This window comes from Spermophilus citellus (genome assembly GCF_964194105.1).
Source record: "Spermophilus citellus genome assembly, chromosome: 4".
NCBI lineage: Eukaryota > Metazoa > Chordata > Mammalia > Rodentia > Sciuridae > Spermophilus > Spermophilus citellus.
Genome location: NC_138185.1, coordinates 180,966,572 through 180,988,676, shown reverse-complemented (window position 1 = coordinate 180,988,676; position 22,105 = coordinate 180,966,572). Strand labels below are relative to the sequence as shown.

General features: G+C 33.0%; 1 protein-coding gene across 9 annotated transcripts in view; it reads right to left on the bottom strand.

Annotated features, from left to right (window-relative positions):
- Positions 1–22,105, bottom strand: part of RALGAPA1 (Ral GTPase activating protein catalytic subunit alpha 1) — a 224,815-nt gene that overhangs the window by 13,362 nt on the left and 189,348 nt on the right. For all 9 annotated transcript variants that reach the window (XR_014021551.1, XM_081290574.1, XM_081290578.1 and 6 more), the window contains one exon: positions 20,394–20,521. Coding sequence is in view for 8 of the 9 variants with exons in the window: in XM_081290574.1 (XP_081146700.1) it covers positions 20,394–20,521 (128 nt within the window). In the remaining variant the exon portion in view is untranslated. The remainder of the gene's footprint in view (positions 1–20,393; positions 20,522–22,105) is intronic.

Here is a 22,105-nt window from a genome sequence, read left to right as displayed (position 1 = left end):
CTTCAGAAAACATATATTAAAGACATATAATAAACTCTAAGTACTTAAACCATAGTCCTGGATCCACAACAAGGGACTTTTGTGATTGTAATGATTATAAACTTCCTAACAGTGCTGTTAACATCTGAAATTGTAACCAGAATCTAAAGCAGTTAATCCCTGTATCTCCTTATAATAAGTTGGGCACTTCTTTCTTACAAAAGGTAGCTCTCTAGGCAAGAGTTATTAGTACCTGTAAGTTGAGTGGCATACACAAACTCGATGGCTAGCAACAAGAGGACAGTTCTGGCTATATTCTTACTGTAAGTGTTGCAAATAGCATTAAAATAAAAAAATTGAAATGGGCAAGATAAAAAGGTGAAGGTAAACTAACAAAAATCCATATTGTCTTATTAAAATCCATAACGTTGTATTAAAATAATTGATGATAAAGATTTAAACAAAAGTTTAAAGTACAGATCTAAGTTGAACTGAGAGGGTTTTGTTGTAGATTTAAAACAACTCAAGCCAAAGTTAGCTAAAAATACATTTGATAAGGGAGACTCTTAGCTGGTAGGAATCTTTAATATGGAACTAGCCAATCAAAAGAAATAACACACAGGTGCTGCAATCATAGCAATATAATTATCCACTAATCCTCCTTCCTTCTTTCTGCAAAAGCAGAAAAGGAAAGGAATATTACTGTTCTAAAAATAATAAAGGGAACCAAACATTCTCTTTAACAAAGAAATAGTTTCAATTTAATCTGCATTTCAGTAATAGTAACATCATTACACATTTAAGTAATTACTTTTAATTTTAAACTTCAAGACCAGCTGTTATAAAACAGGGGTTCAATTTCAGCTTGGACCTGGAAAAATAGGTATATGAATTCTCTTAAAAATAGTTTATCTGTATGTTAATGAGAATACTACCACCTGCTCCTATTTACTTTATTGGGGTATAAAAGTATATAAATACAGGGTAAACTAAAAGTGCCCCTACATCTGAGGTCAAAATAGTTTATTTTGATGTTTGGCTCATGTCTTTGTAAATAGCAAGTGCTATTTCTTGGAGGGCAACTTTTCAATGTTGGTTTAAGAAATGTACCTATATTCATATGCAAGAACTCTTTGATAATATTTGTAATATTTATTTGTAATATGTAAATAGGGACTTTTGATTTATTTTGATGTAAGGAAATTGATTTCTCATGGTAAAAAACAATATGAAGAAAAGATGTCAAAGGTTAAGTAATACCAAGTATTTAACTTTTATTATTATATATATATGGAGAATAAAGGTAGATTTATATATATATATATTTAGATAATGTCTGGCTAAGTCGCCCATGCTGGCCTTGAGCTTGCTTGCAATCTGTCTGTCTCAGCCTCCAGAGTCACTGGAATTACAGCCATGTGCTGCTGTGCCTGGTTAGATTTGCTTTTAAAGAAGCAACAACCCAGCCAGGTGTGGGGGCACATGCCCATAATCCAAAGGGCTTGGGAGGCTGAGACAGAAGGATCACTGAGCACAGTGAGACCCTGTCTCTAAAATACAATACAAAATAGGACTGGGGATATGGCTCAGTGGTTGAGTGCCATCGAGTTCAATCCCACTGGAAGTAACAACCCTCATTCTCTACAAATTTTTTGCTTTTACTGTTAAAAATGGGAACACTTTTCAGTTTTTTGATCACTGGTTCCATGGCAGACCCCAGTGGGTTGTACATATAGCTCAAATTATTATCACATTATTATTAATTTATGACTAGCTTAAAAGAAATGGAAATTTTTATGTGTATATATACATACATATTACTCAAAAGAATGAATATAAAATATAATTTTCACAAAGAGAAATTATGAAAGTTAACAGCTGTAGGCAAATAACAAAGATCTATATTATCACTTAATTATTTTCCTCTTAAGTTCATGTTTAATGTTTTATTTCCTAACCCAGCAAAAGCACTGGCTCACTTTTAAACAAAGGCAAGTATGCAGTGTTTATTCCTGTACTCAATGGTATACAGTCTGAGGGATTAAAGGTCCACTCTGAAATTCCTAAATTAGTGAACATTTACCTTAGAATTGCATATTTCAGTGCCTTCTTCGAAGTTTTAATACTTAGGAATTTTATCTCCTTCTCTCTGTAGAAGATTCCAAGAATAATAGCCATAGGAAAAGAGACAATTCCAAAAGTAAAAACTGCTTAGAAATTTTGTCTATTGACTTAAAAAAAATTGGAGAGGACTACTTAAACTGGATAGTCAACTGTTCAATATTCACAAAATTTCTAAGCTATGTTTGTGTTAGGTACTGAAGATATAAAGATCAAAATACATGATTTAGTCTCCCCAAGTTTAACCACAAAATAGACAAAATTTGCCAAACAGAATTACTGGATAATTAGTCTCTAAATTACAATAGTGACACTAAGAGACCACTGAAATTTGCCCCCCAAATTTAGGAATAGAAACGTTTCTTTTGCACTGGGAATTGAACCTAGGGGTGCTTAACCAGTAAGCCACATTCCCAGCCCTTTTTATTTTGAGACAGAGCCTTGCCAAGTTGCTGAGGCTGGCTTTGAACTTTCGAACTTCCTGCTTCATCCTCCCAAGCTGCTGTGTTACAGGCATGTGCCACACTCCTGGCTAGAAACTATTTCTTAATCCCTTTGTCCTATTGTCCCAGATGAAGAACACCTTTATGAATGTAAATTGAGCAGTAAATGTACCAATTATGGTAACTTTGAAATAATTGTTTTTAGTGGTCTTTTGAGAAAACAGGTGAATGATTAGAGTTCCATGTTTCCTATTATATAAAAATACATAAAATATATATGCTGTAGATTATGATTTCCAACCTATTTTAATACACCTTATCAATTTAGTTAAAATATTAGTAGAATTAAAATAGTAGAATTGAAAACCTGGGACTCAATGGGTTAAGAAAGTGTAGTTTATTAGAAGAACCAGCAAAGAGGCTCTCTAGTGCTGGGGCTAGGAAAACTCCACAGCCAATTTCAAGCTATCTTCTTTAAAAAAATGTTTTGTTTTGTTTTTTTTTTTTAGTTATAGCTGGACACAAATACTTTTATTTTATTTTTATGTGGTGCTGAGGATTGAACCCAGGGCCTTGAACCTGCTAATCGAGTGCTCTACCACTAGGACACAACCCCAACCCCTCAAGCTATCTTATTTTTGAGTTTGGTTTCACCTTACCCTTTGATCTTGTTGACCCTTTTATAACTAATAATAAAAAAGAAAATAAAATACAAGGAATAAATATGTAATGTATACTGTTAATTACTTCTTTAGACATATTATAATAATTGACTAAAGACAAAAATCCATAAATGTCAAAAGTAATTATAACTCATTATATAAGTCAGCATGGAAACAATTTTCCCTCACTAGTTGTGATCATTTTTTAAAAGAAATTTTAAAACTTTTTATAAATTCTACAATGGTATGAGACAATGAGGGAGGAGAAAAAAATATATAGACAAAATCAAATGAAGATTAATTCTAGCTCACTTTTGGCAAATTTCTGGAAATGCTCTGTACATTAAGAATAAAGACAACTGAAAAATAAAAGTTTAAATACAGATGCTCAACATTTTATGGTGTTATCTCCCAATAAATCCACTGTGAGTTGCAACTATTGTAAATTGAAAAATTCTAAGTAAAAAATTCATTTAATACACTTAAACTACTGAATATCATAGCTTAGCACCACAGTACATTATAGAACATAGATAGGGCTGCTTACCCTCTTATTTGGTGGCTGTCTGGGAGCTGCCCAATATCATGAGCGAGCAATCTATGGCATTTTGCTAGCCCAGGAAACTATTAAAATTCAAAGTATGGCTTTTACTAAAACATGTATTGCTTTGCATCAAATAAAGTTGAAATATCTTAAGTTGAACCACTGTAAAGTGGGGATCATTTGTGTTTAGGTTATAAAAGGGCCATCTTGAGAGGAATTATAGCAAAATGCAGCATCATTTATTGAGAATATTTAGGACAGAACTAGAGTAAGGATACATCCACAAACATTACCTTCTGGAAACAAATCACCAAAACGATTATTTAGCAATAAGCCTTGCTTTGGGGAAGAGTACAAAAATTTGCTTGGGGGTTGTGGCTCAGCGATAGAGTGTTTGCCCCGCACGTGCGAGACCCTGGGTTTGATCCTCAGCACTACATAAAAATAAATAAGTGAAATAAATGTATTGTGTCCAACTACAACTAAAAAATAAATATTAAAAAAAATTGCTTGGAAAAACAAAGCTGCTGACTAGAGTTGGGACTAGAACCTTCGACATCCAATCTCAATGATCTAGGTGTGTGTATAGAAACAGAAGTAGATTAGGCATGTTAATTATGATGACCAAAACAATGAAAATTAGTTTAAATTCTAAGGTGAGCAAGTTTTGAAAAATGTCTTTATTTTGTTATGCTATATTTCATTATACTTTTATTATTATAGTAAAAAAATCCTTGTCATAAAGTGAAAAAGTCACAGATAACATTTTACTTTTAAAAGACTTTGAAATATCTTTAAGCATTGTAAATCAATATCATTGCTCAGTCTTAAATGATGAAAAATAAGATTTTATTGAGATATATATGTAGATATCTTTTGCAAGTACATTTCAAGGATCTCATGCTATTATCAGTGGTGAAGCAGTGTACTTCCCTGAAATATACAGGGAAATTAAGTGTTCAATGACCTAATAGGCACTGTTTATTTATAAGATGAAAGCAAACTATATTGCTTACCTTACACAAAACAAAATCTTCTGGTAAATTAATAATCTGGCAGGGGGAAGGATGTTCCATTTTTTCCTATTGGAGCTAATTTCTTCATAAAACATATAGTTTAGTTCATATGCAATAAAACTAAAATTTCCCTAAATAAACAGTATGAACCTGAGTAGTAGTATTATTTACTTATACCATGTTAACAAAAATTCTTCTGAAAGTCTGCAACAGGTTATGACAAATTGTCTATTTTTATGATGCCTTATATTAATGAAATTCTTTAGTAGCTGATACTATCTACATCATGAAGGAAAAGCTGTGATTTGTCAGAGCAGACAAAGCTGGGCTTTAATCCATCCTTTTAACCATATTGCCAAGACTATATTGTTTTCACTGCGTCTCAATTAGGAGACAGGCAGGACACCTGGTACTTCTTTATCTAAGTCCCATGGGCTGCCAGATGACTCAAAATCCATAACAGGTGCTAAGGCAGTGTGAGGATAGCCCTATTATTGAAAACTGGAGTTGAATAAAATTTGTACCATATATAATTGCTCATAAATCAATTACTAAATGAAAACATTAAGTAAAAAGTTGATAAGCCCATTTCTACTAAAGTTCATGTAAATACATTTAAAAAGATTAACCTTAAATAGGCTTAAATTTTTAAAACTACCCCAAAGGATCTGAAAATCTTTTCTCATTTAATAATCTAATAATCATCAGTGATTTCCAAAACATACTAACATGATTCCACTTTCATGAAAGTTGTACAAAGCAAAATATCTAAAAGAAAAATTAACTTGTCTGTATTTAAATTTAATGAAATTAAAACTTTATGCTCCTTTTTTTAGTTGTTGATAGACCTTTGTTTTATTTATTTATATGTGGTGTTAAGAATTGAACCCAGTGCCTCACACATGCTAAGCAAGTGCGCTACTGCTGAGCCATAGCCCCAGCTCCTAAAATTGTGTATTCTTATTATTGATAATATCTACTTAATATATTATTATTAGTTTAGTATAATGAGGCCTTCATAGTAGAGGCAGAACTACTTCAAAATCACTAGTTATGAGTAAGAGTTTCAAAAACATTGCAGATACTAGAAAAGGAAATTAAACCAAATTTATAACCTTATCTGATATATGGACTTGTTTCTTTTGGGAGCAAAAATTCAGTAGATTAAAGTTGAGGAAATGAATGTATATATTTGAACTAAATACTAAACTTGAATACTGGAAGAAGACTGCAAAAAGGGAAAAAAAAAACAAGTGAAATTTTACAGTGTACAATTACTTACATGATATCTCGACCTAAATGTGCACTAATTTAATTAAGATTTTGTTTAAATGCTATAATTATTGGGAATACAAAAATGATTTTATTATCATAGTAAGTAGTAATAAAGTACAGCAAACTGTCATTTAAGACAGTGTCGTAGAATCTATGATAAGCATTATATTGGCTTAAACTAATGCACTATATGCCCCCAGGGAATGATAGGCTTAGACACTGGACTTTAACATCAAAATCTATCCATTAATCTTGACTTAAATATAATCTATTCTGCAGTAAAAGGAAGAATGGGCATTCAATGAATTACTGTTTTTGAAATACTGCACTGGTGCCCATTTGCTAAAATCACTTAAGGAGATATGAGAAGATGGAATACTAGTAAATTTTATAGATTTACTAATTTCACAAAACATGCATTTGACTTTCTTCAAATTTGGCAAGAGCATCCCATTTATAAAAAAAAATTTACAGATTTAAAATATCTCTCCCTGATATTCCAATATCAGCAGGAAAAAAATCATCTGTGGAAATACACTGTGAAGTCAGAATCCCTGGATATTGAAAATAAGTTTTAATAAAAAATGTATTGTATACAATATCTAAAATATCTACTATATATATTTACGATCGTTGTTTCTTTTTTTTTTTTTTTACCAGAATGACCAACCTACCATTGACAGAACTAACCAGAAGAAAATGGAAAGGACAGGAGAGAGAATTTAAGAGTGTGTATACAAATATCAGGCTACATAATAATTCATAAAAAGGAAATAATTCTCACATTTATAAAAATACTTGAACTAGAAACAATTCAATGAGCTAACCATACAAAACTAAAATCATTATCAGCTACTCATGTAAATGAAAAATACAGTATTTAACCTTAAGATGTGATAACTAATTTATCTTTAGTAGATTATTTTTGCACTTGCAACTGTTACACAGAAAGCTAATTTACATTTCTATACTAACATAGCTTATATGTATTCAGATGCTATTTGGAATTCTAAAAAGCAAAATGCAAAGGAAATTAAATCAAATTTATAACCTTATTTGCTCTGTGAACTGTGGTGGTTTTAATCTACTTCCTCCTCTTTAAAATTTTTATGAATATAAAAAATACATCATTTTTAATCAAAATATAAAAAAAGCAAAACTGACATTTGCTCTGCTATAATCTTGTGGGCTAAAAATAGGTAATGGCATGTTAACAAGTGATTACTACAGGTGGTTGTTTAAATATACTCATTTGCTTTCTTTTTGATGGTAGCTATGTGCTAAATAAAAGTCAACACTCCTATCAAGAAAGTAAATGTAGAAACATCAGTTCTACAACAACTGTTTTTGTTCCTTCTCTTTTCTGAACAGCAATTAGTAAAACAACCCCTTCCCCTCCTCCCTAGCTGTCAAGCTGTTCAGAGCAGTTTGCAACTTGACAATGGTACTATTGTGAATGCTCTCTGGGCTTCCTTCCCACAGAGAGTTAAATGGGCAGTTCCTGCTGCCCATGATTGGTGTCCAGTGAAATAATACTCAAGAGCCAGGTTTTATCAGCTTCACGCCAAAGAAGTGAAGCCAGGGAACCCAAGCCTTCATATCATACTGGACCATATGCCAACCCTGATGGCCCCAAAGGTTTATCGCTAAGAATCAGGATCCATCATGTCCCTTGTGAAATTTCACTTCACATACCTTATGTGAAATGCAAAGCTTCACTAAAAACTGAACCTTCTTTACAATTGGCATGAACAGATGGACGGTAACAGTGGTTTGGCAAGCAAAAGTTAAGATTTAAATAGGCTGTATTCTAGTGTTTGAGAGGAAAAGCAGAAGAAAATGGAGAGATTTGTGACCCATCATTTTGTTTTAATTCCATTATTTAGTTATTAAAAATTCAGTATCAAAAGCCCTTATATATAGTAAAATGAAAAGGATGAATTAAAAGCACTTCAATTCCTATGTAAAATAAATTGAAAGACTAATTTGAGCTTTACATCCTTTATTCTTTGCTCTCTGAAATCCCTTAACAGCATCTGAATCTACAGCTGTTTTTGAATTTAGACAAACACTAGAATAAAATTTGCATATTATATTGTAGGTATGGTAAATAATAATGTGAGCATACCACAGCACCTTTATCACTAATAGAACAATACAGGGTTTAAATGAATGGGGAAAAAAAATCCCTAGTATAGTATAGGTGAGAAGTTAAAAACATAAGTGCAGAAATATCAAGTTTGGTTGCTTTTAGTAGTTTGCCCAGGCTCGGATGGAGTTCTCTATCTTCCTTCTGGCACGCTGTGATATCACCCAACTGTCTGGATTGGCATATGTAGACCATACTGTCACACTGGATTTGACAAAACAGATAAGATGATGGTAGTGATTTTTCTTTGCTATTTTTTTTTTGCCATGAAGTCAAAATACTATAAGAATAAAAGCATTCAACTTATCAATAATGTGTTAAAGTATAATAATGTGTAAAAGCACAATCATGTAGAAAAGCATTTTATAGGGAAAGTATAAAAGACTGTTCTATGAGAAGAGTATCATGAGTCTATCATAAGAAATTTAAAATCTCAAATGCTGTTTTATTTTTATTTATTTTTTTTAGAGAGAATTTTCATATTTTATTTTTTAGTTATTGGCGGACACAACATCTTTGTTTGTATGTGGTGCTGAGGATCGAACCTGGGCCGCACGCATGCCAGGCGAGCGCGCTACCGCTTGAGCCACATCCCCAGCCCTCAAATGCTGTTTTAAAGATGATAATTATTTGTAAATAGCGAGAGACCTTCTTAGCCTCAATAAGAAAAAAGTAATACTGATGTTCCCTAGCCTGGCATTTATGGCTTAAATAATTATTACAAAAAATAGAGACTTTGAAAATAATGAATAAACAAACAGTTTGGAAAGTCTTCTGTAAAAAATGAAAACTGTTAAGTTCAAACTATAACTGTTTTACTACTAAATGGGTGACAAGTACATAAAAGCAGAAGGAACTGTCACCTTAGACACAGGCTGCCATATTACTGTTGGTAGCATTAGAAAACCTTAAATTTACAGCAGATGCAGAAAAGTATGCCCATAATCCCAGCAGCTTGGGAGGCTGAGGAAGGAGGATTGCAAGTTCAAAGCCAGCCTCAATGAGGACCTGAGCATCTTAGTGAGACCCTGTCTCAAACTGAGAAAAAAAAAAAAAAAAAAAAAAAAAGGACTGGAGATTAAGCATTCCTGGGTACAAAAAATAAACAAAAACCAGATCACGTTTACATTGCTTTTCTTTGTTTAACTACATAATATGGTTCTGACCTACTTCTTGATCTTCATGTGCCACCACTCTTTCTTTAGCTTTATGTCACCCAGCACTACAAACTTTTTTCTTTTTTTAGTCACGTCATACTTGTATGCCTCCAGGCCATTTCCCACCCCTGAAAAACTCTTCACTAACTTTTCCTATCTTGAAAAGTCCCTATTCTCTTTGGAGTAATTAGTTGAGCAGTCTTCTTTGGTAAAGCCATTCCTAATTCCCTGTCCTACCCATCTTCTCCCACTTAAAATTAATTATTTTGCCACCCTACTCTGTATATACTACTATTGCTGGACTCTCATCAGTGTGCACTTCATTTACCCATCCATAGGATTCTTTTTCCACAGCAGACCGTAAGCTTCTTGAAAGCAGTGACTTCCTTTCTTTTCCTAGCTTTTTTTCTCAGTGCCTTCCATGCAGGAAGTAGACAATATCTGGTAATAAATCAATGATCCAAAATTGTTTGGTAATGTTATTAATGTTATTATTAGTGCATTATAGATAGAGGGTAAAAACTTAAATATCTCTAGAATTAGAAAAATGTTCATAGAATCTGTCCATGCACTGAAGTCATTTTTTTGTGAGCTCACACAATTTAAATATAAGTAATTATTACTAGTCCATATTAGTTACACCTTAGAAAAGACTGTGTCTAGAGAACACTGAGAGACAATGTTAGTTTTAGACATGCCAGATAGATTTACACTAATTGTTTCTGCATCTTTTTGAAGATATCGTCTAGATTTGCTAGACCAAAACTAACAACTTGAAAGGCATGCAATAAAAATATTCCCACAATGATTTTATGGAAGCCCCTCAAAACCCCAATAGGCACATAACTGCCATTTATTGAAAGAACAGCTGAACAAATGAAAACTGATAGTAAAGAATACATTAGTCACCACAGAACTGCTGCACATATCCAGGGCCCTTGTTTAAATAATTTCTCTGTATATGCAGACTATAAGGCTTGGCAGCAAAATCCAGGCCAACAGGATGTTTAAACACAGCAAACAATTCATTGCAAGTAATACCCATGTCTTTAACACAGTGGACTCAGATGTTCCAATTAGGTAAGTAAGAATGTTGTCTACTCTTTTTTTTTTTTTTAAAAAAAAGAATGTTGTCTACTCTAAATAGAGGTCCCACTACAATGAGTTAATATTAATGGCAAAATGACTGCAAGCATTTCAAAGACCACAAAAAATTTCAAAGATCTCAAAACTTGGATAATTCAGCTGGAGAGACCTTTTGTATGAAGAATTACCTTCCCTTCTTTTAAAGCATGAATAACCATAATTATACATATTGGAGTATTTAACAATTAACCAATTTGTCTGTGAGGTTTCAGACTTCCAATTAGAATGTATAAGGAACAAACAACACAAGACTCTTAATGGGAATCACTAACGTAGACCTCACTAGCATCTAGACTCTCATATCTGTCCCCTACTGCTCTTCTGTGGCTACCACTTTCCCTGACATACAGAAAGGTAGTGTGAACCTTTAGGGCTACTGCTATGCACAGCCTCCTTCTTGGATGGGATACCTGAGACAACTTCTTTCACTATCAAGTCAGAGGTGTTTTAGTTTTGTTTTCTCCCAAACAGATAGCTTTGTCCCCTTACCTCCCCTGACTACTGGTCTCTGAAAATTATCCTCATTAAACAATAATATCCTCTAATAAAAATATAATGATAAACCAGTCAAAATATAAAATCCTTGGGTGTGTACCATTCTGGCTTATTCCTATGTCAGAGGCAATTTCTTCTTGTCCTAGGTTCTCTCTTCTTACCACTCAGTGAGCTCTTAAGAGTTGTAGTGTAGTTTAATTTGAACCAAAATTATAAGTTAATACAAAAAAATGGGATTTTTTTGTTCTTAACAGAATCTATACTAATCATAAGCTTCAAAAACATAGAACATGGGGCTAGGGTTGTGGCTCAGTGGTAGAGTGCTTGCCTAGCATGTGTGAGGCACGAGGGTCTATTCTCAGCACCACACGTAAGTAAATTAATACAATAAAGGTTCATCAACATATAAAAATATTAAAAAAACATAGAACATAAAAATACAAGTGAACTTTTAATATATACTGGTAAATGGGTAGCAAATTTTCTGTTTAAGAGAAAAAAATGAAGAGTTAAGAATCCATTCACTCTTAGGGCAGGGACTGTGCTGGAAGTCAGTGAAACAAGGCGGGTAAGACAAATGTTAATATGTGCACATACATGGTAATTACTATAACAAAAATGTTTGAGGTAATGTGAACAATAAGTAAGGGATTAGGTCATTAAGAATGAGTATAATTAGGTAGAGGTGGGGCACTCTTAGAGTAAAAATATGGGCTTGAAAAAGAAGGGTATTCTTAGAAAATAAACATGGTTTAGCTAGACACATTATAGAGTATCCTGGGTGTCAGTGTGATGGGGATGATTGCAAAGAGGGGTGAAGTTAGGGAGGAGTGCCAGTATATTCGACAAAACTATATTGACAGAAATGAGGTTTGTGGTGGGTAAGATAAAAAGAATTACTTGTAGGTAGTCAACAAACGTAGACCTATTTCAATAAATGTTCAACAACCATCGTTAATCTTTCAGTATACTTAGGTTTGTGTTTTAGTATATTTCCAGTGTCAATATAAAGGTTAATAATATCAACCACCATGTAGCTGCTATTTGCTAAGCTGCTGCTACACATGATGAACAGGCTGCTTAGTGCTTCATGTAGATAATTTCGCTTAATCCTTACACAAATCCTGAGTTTGGTACTATTATTATCCTCTCTTTACTGATTAAATTAAGGATAGTTCATACTTATTGATGTAATCTTCTGAGAAAATGATCTATAAAAGACAGTAGATACATAAAATTATGTAGCTTCTTAAGAAACTGATTTTCTGCTAACATAAAATGACAGCAATATTGATGGGCCCCCTTAAGAGTTTTATAATGTCCTATCATAATGAAAGGCAACCACATTAGCGGAGCCAATCAATCGCATTTCATTTAGTTTTGGCTCTCATACTTCTGCAACAGGTTCTTTACATTTGAGTAGCAGAACTGCAGGGATAATAAACTATGACTAATTGAAGAATGATCATTGACTTCTTGTAATTTGTCTGATAAAGTTAAGCAGAAACCCAATTCTGGCATTTAAGAAAAAGTCAATCTAAATAGATTAGAAGAAATCAAATAATACTGACTATGGGAGGAAAGAATATTAAATCGAGGTATAAAGTATTTCTTTAAACATATCATTTAATTGGGTAATATCCCTCATACTGTATAATTCAGAATATTATATGTATAGATACCCACACAAAGCTCTAAGTTGTAAATTATAAGAACATAATAGATATGTTGTATTCTTTCTGCTCAAACCCCGTTCTTTGAGACCCAAATTTTCTGTATATTCTTTCCTGATCTTCTTATTCCAAGCTAATTTATTCTTCCTTGGAACTCTCATATCATCTATTATTCTACTATAATACTTTCATTTTATCTTGCATAATAATTACTAACATACACATTATTCTCTATTCCTTTATAAGAACAAGAGGACCATCTGATTGGTTTCTGCATTAACCTCAAAATCTTTACTACTACTGTGTAAATGATCAATAGATATTTTTGAAAGAAGAAAAACAGTACAGTTATATTTCTTGAAGTTAACTGTAATTATTCATCATAGTACATTTATGATTTATGTACTTTTCTCAAATTGAATTCTGCAATAAGAAAGAAGAAAAGAAACAGGACATATTGGTTAATTTTATCAGCCAATGTGGCTGGGTCATGGAAACTAGTTTTTGGTTAAACACCACTCCGGATGTTACTGTAACTGTGACTGTTTTTTTTTTTTTTTTTTTTTTTTGGTGTGATTACTATTTAAATCATTAGACTTTGAGTAAAGCTGATTACCTTCCATAAAGCAGGTAGGCCTCATCTGGTCAAAGGCTTTTAAGAGACAGAGGTCACTTGAGAAAGGAAGAAATCCTATTTCCAGATACTTTCAGACTGAGACAGCAACATCAGCTCTTCCCTGGGTCTCTACAGTTTTCAGACTTGATAAGCCCTGCAAATGTGAAAGCCAGTTCCTTCTTTCTTTCTCATTATCTCTACTACCTGGATCTGTAGATTTTTTTAAAATCTGTATATTCAAGCAACCTTGGATAAAAAAAAACAATTGTGTCTCTACTCAACATGTACAGAATTTTTTCTAGTCATTACTCCCTAAACAATACAAAATAACAACTATTTACATAGCATTTACATACTGGATATTATAAGTAATCTAGAGATGATTTAAAGCATGCAGGAGGATGTATGTATTTCTACGCAAATATTATACCATTAAATATAAGGTACTTGACTAGCGGCAGATTTCAGTATCATCAGGGGAGGGATTGATTCTATTTCTCTAAGAATGCTAAATACTAATACAATGGAATTATATACTGTAAATTCTGAAAATTTTTACATGTAAATCTCACTTTAAAAAAGAACCAGTATGTACACAATGGTGTCATATTTAACATATGTACATTTAGAAGTCAGTCAAAATGTCTTCAGGATCAAAACAAATAACTGCTTTAAAATTTTTATTTAAGGAATAGAATAGAGTTACAATGGCAAAGGCCATGAAATTAATGTTTTAGAATTGTTCTCACTGCAAAAATAAATCAACAATAACCCCCACTCCCCCGCCCCAACATTCTTTCTAGGTAACTAAGAAATGGCGGCTAAGATCAAACCTGAAATATCCCTCTGGTCCAATGGTTACCTAGAATCTGCCTGGTCTTCCTCCCTAGGGTTGCAATTCAATTCTAATTGCATGAGTAAACCAATAAATTGAGCTTAAAAAAAAAAGTACCTGACAAAATCAGAGGTTGCATGAAAATGCTTTTCAAGTACAAGTACGGCAAGAAATGACAAGTGAAGTAAGGAGAGGTTTCAAAGCTTGAAAGACAGTCATCAATACTGACAGATTACTGTAATTCTGGCTGCCAGCATGATCGATTTGGGCAGCATATGACAATCAATATTGTCCTCATTTAGTGAACAACATTAGATTCATAGTTACAGAAGATGTTCCTAGGGTAAAATTTAAACTATATTTAATGATTATAAATAGCACAATTTATGCTATGGAATCTTAGTGGGTACTTTTACTGGGCATAAAATAACTGACCCAGTAGTACAATTATCCAAATATAATTGTTTATTACATTTTTTTACCCCTTCATTTCTTTTATGGGAATTAAAGTATTAACTGTAGTGATTTTCAAAGCCTACTACTATATCAATTACTGTTGTAATTCATGTTAAATGCATTGATCTGTTTTAGAATGCATAATTTTGTTTTCAATGAAAGCAAATTTGAATTTGTCAAAAACATACATTTTTAAATTCCACACATTATATTTTGGAAATCAGTATTTATTATTTAAATTTAAAAGATATTCCTACATTTTAACATCTTAAAGTACATGTATATGGTTGTAAGTTATTACATATACTTTCATTTATAAAATAAGAAATCTATCTGTAAGGAAGTCATTGTCCCCAACATTTAGAATTAATACAGAATTTTGTGCGTCTTTATGAGAGAATTGTTATGTTCTTCCAATTAACAAAGGATAAGAGTATTTATAACTATATATAGCTGTCCCTTGATTATCTATGGGGGGTTTGTTTCAGTACCCCCATGAATACCAAAAATCTATAGATGTGCAAGTCTAATATAAAATGGTGTAGTATATTCATATAACCAAGGCAATTTTCCTGTGTATCCTTCAAATTATCTCTACACTACTTATAATAATACCTCTACAAATGTAAATGCTATGTAAATAGTTATCATAACTATATTATTTAGGGAATAATGACAAGAAAAAGTCTTAATTTTCTTTCAAATAGTTTCTAGTTAGTTGAATTTTAGAACATGGAACCGATGGATACGATGGTTAACTTCATGCAAAACAGCACTGGAGGGCTGGGGTTGTGGCTCAGTGGTAGAGCACTTGCCTAGCACATGTGAGGAACTGGGTTCAATCCTCAGCACCACATAAAAATAAATAAATAGAATAAAGATATTGTGTCCATCTACAATTAAAAATATTTTAAAAAAACAGTATTGGAAAACAATTTCCTATAGCTTCTAAATTCAAGCTTCTATGTAAAGAAAAATTTGTTTAATCTGGTTTAATGTTTTCACTCTAAAGTGTTCCACACACAATTTTTCTGGTAGGAACTATTCAGATTTGCTGCTAAAATACATTGTTTATGTTTTCTATTTTCATTTGCAATTGTCTCTCTTCATCCTAGAATTTTCTCCAACATGGTATCTATTAATGTCTCAACATGATTAACTATTAAGCATGTCATGAAGTAGGTCTGATAATCCAACAAATCAATCTACTAACCAACCAAACATAGAAACATAATCAGGTAACCTTGGTATTGGGTGGATTATGTTATATTGACTGTAATTTTTACACATAACAGAATTCATCATTGGTCAAACTAATGCAACTTACTATATTTACTAAGCGCATCCAAAGTCATTTATCTTATGTAATCTTCACAATTCTTAGACGGGCATTAGTATATTTTTACAGATGAAGAAAGTGAGATTCAAAGATTCTATAACTTGGGCTGGCAGAGTGGGTCAGTGGTAGAGAGCTTACCTAGCATGGTCAGGCCATGGGTTCTACCCCCAGCAATGCAAAAGACAATAAAAGATTCTATAACATGAACAAGACCGCAAGACAGAGGTCAAGTTAAAAATCATTATTTACAACTGCAAATCCAACTTTTGCACCTCTAGTATTACATGAAAATCTGAACAGAAGAAGGTGAAGTTGATTTTTAAAAAAATTTAAGTTATATTCCCAACATTGTTGATTTTGTATTTTTTAACGTCTTGGAGAAGTGTGCATCTTAAACGTTGTTTGTACTTCAGGTCAAAAATTTGTTTGCTTAATAAATGGATTTCTTGTTTTATGACACAGGAGATAAATAGAGTTCTGCATTTCTTTTTTTTTCTGCATTTCAATCTAATCTAATTTTGCTACTTTCCAAAAAAATTTAAGGCGCGCGTGCGTGTGTGTGTGTGTGTGTGTGTGTGTGTGTGTGTGTGTGTGTAAAGGAAAATGCAAACTCCTTCACATCCACCTCTGTGCTCTACTTTCAACTGAGAAAGTGAAATTGTGGAGGACACTAAACCTCAGGGTGAACAACAGGATTAGGTGAACTGTGAAAGAGGTAAAGGTTACAAAGACATCTTTGGTGAAGCTATGTGGATAAAATTATTTTATGGGTAACTGTATATTTCATGTAAGATTAACTACCTTTCTAGAGATATACAGGAGATAATAAACTGAAAAATATGCTCCAAGAAACAGATTTAAGACTTCAAAGCTTTTATGAAAGAATTACAATGAGATGAAAATCAGAATAGAAATTTAGAAAAGGTAGATGAGGAAGGGGAGAATTGGTTACTTAAGTATCTTGTTTTGTACAAAAGAATAAGATACTGTATCTTGGGAGTGGAGCTGCCCCACCCCACTTTTTTTTTAAAGTGTTGGGGATTGAACTCAGGAACTCATATTTGCCAGGCAAGTGCTCTACCACTGAGTTACCTTGGCCCCTGATTTTCCTAAGAAGTCATATGGTATGTAGACTTTAAAAATGGGAAACTATGAGTTTGATGAATTAATCACATCTGATGAAATGACTTTCAAGATTCCAGGCTCCGAAGGTAATGCAAATAACCTTGATTACTGGGTACACTCAGCTGGCTTTACAAAAACTCTGAATGGTCTTCTTGAACAGATTCTCCTAATTGCTTCAAAACAATAAGCAGCTTGCATACTTTTCAAAACAATTCACAAGAACAACCAACACACTGTACAAAGAGAAGAGATTTAGAAACTAAGGGTGCTGTGGCGCACACCTGTAATCCCAGCAGCTCAGGAAGCTGAGACAGGAGGGTTGCCTCAGCAATAGTGAGGTGCTAAGCAACTCCATGAGACCCTGTCTCTAAATAAAATACAAAAACAGAGCTGGAGGATGTGGCTCAGTGGTTGAGTGCCCCTCAATCCCTGGCACAAAAATAAATAAATAAATGAATGAATACATTAATAAATACTTTTTCCGTGTTTACACTAATAACTTACTGAACTTGCCCACTGAAATTTCTTTTCAAATTATATATTCATATGTAGAAGATTGACACTAATGGGCTGGGGTTGTGGCTCAGTGGTAGAGCACTCACCTAGCGTATCCAAGGCACTGAGTCCAATCCTCAGCACAACGTAAAAATAAAAATAAATAAATAAACGTATTGTGTCCAACGACAACTTATACACACACACATATGTGTGTGTGTGTGTGTGTGTGAAAAAAATATAAAATGATACCAAATCCTCTTCTTACCCTGCACAAGTCAATTCCAAGTGGATCAAAGACCTAAGAACTGAACCAGAAATTAGCAACTGCTAGAAGAAAATATAGGCTCAACATTCCAACATACTGGCACAGGCACTGTCTTCCTTAACAAGACTCCTAAAGCGTAAAAAATAAAATGAAGGATCAGTAAGTGGGATGGCATCAAATTAAAAAGCTTTTGCACAGCAAAGGAAACAAAGAGTATGAAGAGAGAGACTACAGAATGGGAGAATATCACTGCTACCCACTCCCCAGGGGATTAAAATCCAGAATATATAAAGAACTCAAAAACTTAATATAAAAATACCAAATAACCCAATTAATAAATGGGCAGAAGAACTAAACAGACATTTTTCAAAAGAGGAAATACAAATGATGGACAAAAATGCAAATCAATTTCATTTCACCCCAATCATAATGCCAATTATCAAGAAAAATGCTGGCTGGCAAGGAACGTGGGGAAAAAGGTACACTCAAATTGTTGGTGGGATCTCAAGTATGGAGATTCCTCAAAAAATGAGTAATGGAACCACTCTATGACCCAGCTATCCCATTCCTTGGTATTTACCCAAAGGAACAAAAATCAGCATACTTTAGTTATATAGCCACATCAGTGTTCATAGTAGTACAATTCACAATAGCCAAGTTATGTAACCAGCGAAAATGCCTGTTAACAGATGAATGGATAAAGAAAATGTGGTATATATACACAATGGAGTTTTACTCAGCCATAAAAAAGAATGAAATTCTAGCATTTGCTGGCAAATGGATATAACTAGAGAACATTATGCTAAGTGGAATAAGCCAGACTCAGAAAGTCAAGGGTTGAATGCTTGCTCTCATATCCAAAACCTAGACCAAAGACTAAAATAATAAGAAGAAGGGGGGAGGGGAAGGGAATTCCATGAAAATAGAAGGGAGATCACTGGAGTACAGAAAGTGTGTGTGTGTGGGGTGGTTTGAGGGGAAAGGAGAGGGATGGGAAATGGAAGAAACTGGAATGAAATTGACCAAACTATCCCATGTACATATATGACTACACCACAGTAAATTTCACCTTTATGTATATTTATAAAGCACTAATTTAAAAATACTATGTAAAAAATTTAAAAAAAAGTTCTTTCCAATTTATACATCTCCATTTAGTAGACTTCTCCTAGTGTCATTTTTTGAGACGGGATCATGCTATGTGGCCCAGGCTGGTCTCAAACTTGTGGCTCACACAACCTTCCAAGCATCTGGGACTACAGGCACACACTCCAAATTATATTTTTAATAATGTAAATCTCCTGAATTATCATTTCCCTAAAATGACTCACTCAAAAACTTAACATATTTTTAATTTAAAGTAAGTAAAGATAAATACGTTACAAATAAAAAATGTTATATAAATATCATTAAGCTTTAAAAAAAATTTTTAGTTGTAGATAGACACAATACCTTTATTTTATTTATTTATTTTCATGAGGTGCTGAGGATCGAATCCAGTGCCTCACATGTGCTAAGCAAGTGCTATACTGCTGAGCCACAACCCCAGCCCCAAAACATCATTAAGCTTTATCAATTTAACATACAATAATCCATTTGTAATTTTATTTCAGTGTCAGAATATATGAGAAATTAAGTAGGAATCAGAGTTCTTAAGTAGATTTTCATCAAAAGAAAAAATATTTGTGGCAGATTACCAAATTATATCTATGTCATGTGGAATGAAACATTTTTAAAAGCCTTCCTTTTAAATCCTAATATTTATAGCTTATTATGTTAAAGAACAGTAATAATGAAATAGTGTTAATCATATTGAAAAAAGTATATGAAAAACACAAATTCATTTTATAAAAGACCATCAGAAAATAGCTGAAAACTTTCTATGTGCTGTATATTTGGCACTATCTTAAGAGCTTTACGTATGAGTCATTATTAGTTCTTGTAACAACAGGTGCTAGCTATTACAATTATTCTTATTTTACAGATAAGTAATTGAAGTAATTGAGGCTCAGAGATGTTATAGAAAACACAGTTTAAGAAAAGTCAGAATTTGAGTATAATCTAGCTCCAGAAACTACAGTCTTAATTACTGCATGTCCTCTCATACTTCCATGTCTCTGTTTATATTGTTCTATTAGGAAAGCTCTTAATCTCATCATTCTGATTTAACTCTTATTTGTCCCTCAAGATTGGTTTAATCCTCACATTAGTCAGAAGTGTTTCCTGATAACACTATCCCCTCCAGCTGAGTGGGGACCCCTTGTTAGTATACATATTGCATGTATGTTGAAAACAGTATGTTTCCCCAATAAGACTGAGTTCTTTGCAATGACTTTTGATTATTTCTGCATCTTCAGAGCAGCAGAATGTCCAAAAATAATGCAACTCTCATTAATTAACCAAAAGATTAGTACTGATTAAAATTATATAAAAGAAAATACATCACTCATATATCATAACTACTCAAATCAATGGGGAGGAACTCCACCATTGGTTTATCAATAAACAGAAACTAACCCAACGGTCTTCAAACAGAAATATTTACCTTGGAAAAGCAGACATACATTAGAGTAGAAACCATATTGTTTAAAAAGGATACAAGTTTTGATACAATGGAATCAGTGATTTCAGAGCACGGCTTGCATTTATAGCTGTTGCTCGAACCATAATGGGTAGAACCTTCCCATTCACAATAGCACCATCAAAAAGTGGACCAAAGAAGGGAACCTAATAAAGAAATGAAAACAATTTTATATTTAAATTGTAGAAAGACTATAAACAAGAGCAATCAAGAACATTTTGCATTCAAAAGTGTTTCTGCTTCTTTAGTTCTTCCTTGAGTAAAAAAATCTGTTCAATAATTAAATTATTTTCCATGCTGGATCACTTATCCTAGACCATAAACAAAAAATGCCAATGTTCTACAGGGTGTCTATGCAAAACAGCCATGTGCTTCATGTAACCAACTAAATAATTTATATATCCTGCCAATTTTCAAAGTTTTGTAGTTTCAATTATATATAGAAACCTAATGCTAGAAGTAAATTCCTATTCCTCACTGAGCAAACATAGGAAAAATATATATCTTTATAGTCAGGAAGTCTTTCATACTTTTGTGAGAGACTACCTTTACTACAGAACCTAAAATACTTTACCCTGGTATATTAGGAAAAAAAATCTGTGTTTTGAAATTAAATGCCGTTTTCAACAGGGAAATGACAATTTCAAAAGTTATTCTATTTAGGCCTGGGGGTATATCTTGAGTGTCTGCCTAGCTGGGTTCAATCCCCAGCATTGCTCCTCTACCAACACACATTATTTTATATGAATATCACTGGCACAAATGGTAGCTGAAGGCACGGAAATAAGCTGTGGAAGGCATAGTGAGTATTTTAGGCTTTGTGGCCACAAACTGTCTTATTTGTCAAAAAAATTTTAAAAAGAAAAATGTAAAAAAATCATTCTTAGCTTGTGGGTTGTACAAAGTCAGGCTGTGGGCCATGGCATGTTGATCTCTGGTTTATATAAACTTTAAAAAAAACTGGCCATCAGCAAAATTCACACATGAAAAGCTTAACCCAATCCAAGGAATTCTGAAGATTCTTGATCAATTGTCAAAGAGTAAGTTTTCTACTAAAAAAAGTTAAGCTTAAAAAAAAAAAGAAAGAAAGTAATGCAACAAAATAATAGCAAACTTCTCTGATCTTGAAATACTTTTGTAATAGCCATTTTAACCCTATGCTATAATACAAAAGACATTCAACTGTAGGAAAGGATACAGAAGTAGGCTTTTTATTTTTATTTTATTATTTTTAAATTTGTAGTGTCCTCATTTATTAAGCAACATGACTAAAAATCACAAAATTTTAATAAGCATATAAAATAAAAATATAGGAATCACATATTCTTGTTCTAAAGGGAGGGTTTACTTCTGAGTCTTTTAGGAAATGATCATTTTTTGGGGGATTTGGGGGATTGAGCCCAAGGGCACTTAAAACACTGAGACTCATCCCCAGTCCCTTTTTATATTTTATTTACAGACAGGGGTATTCCTAAATTGCTGAGGCTGACTTTGAATTCACCATCCTCCTGCCTTGACCTCCCAATGATCATTCTTTTAATGAAAGATAGGTCCTTTAATGAGATTAGTATTCAGAAACTTTCACCCTGACACTACTGAGCCATCTCCCATTTGAGCAGTTTCTTGTTATTTATCCTGTTTTATTTCCTTCTGTACCAGGTTTAAGATAATCTACTCTGCTATCAGAGACTGGGTTGCATTTCCCCCCATTTTCACAATTTGATGCCTGG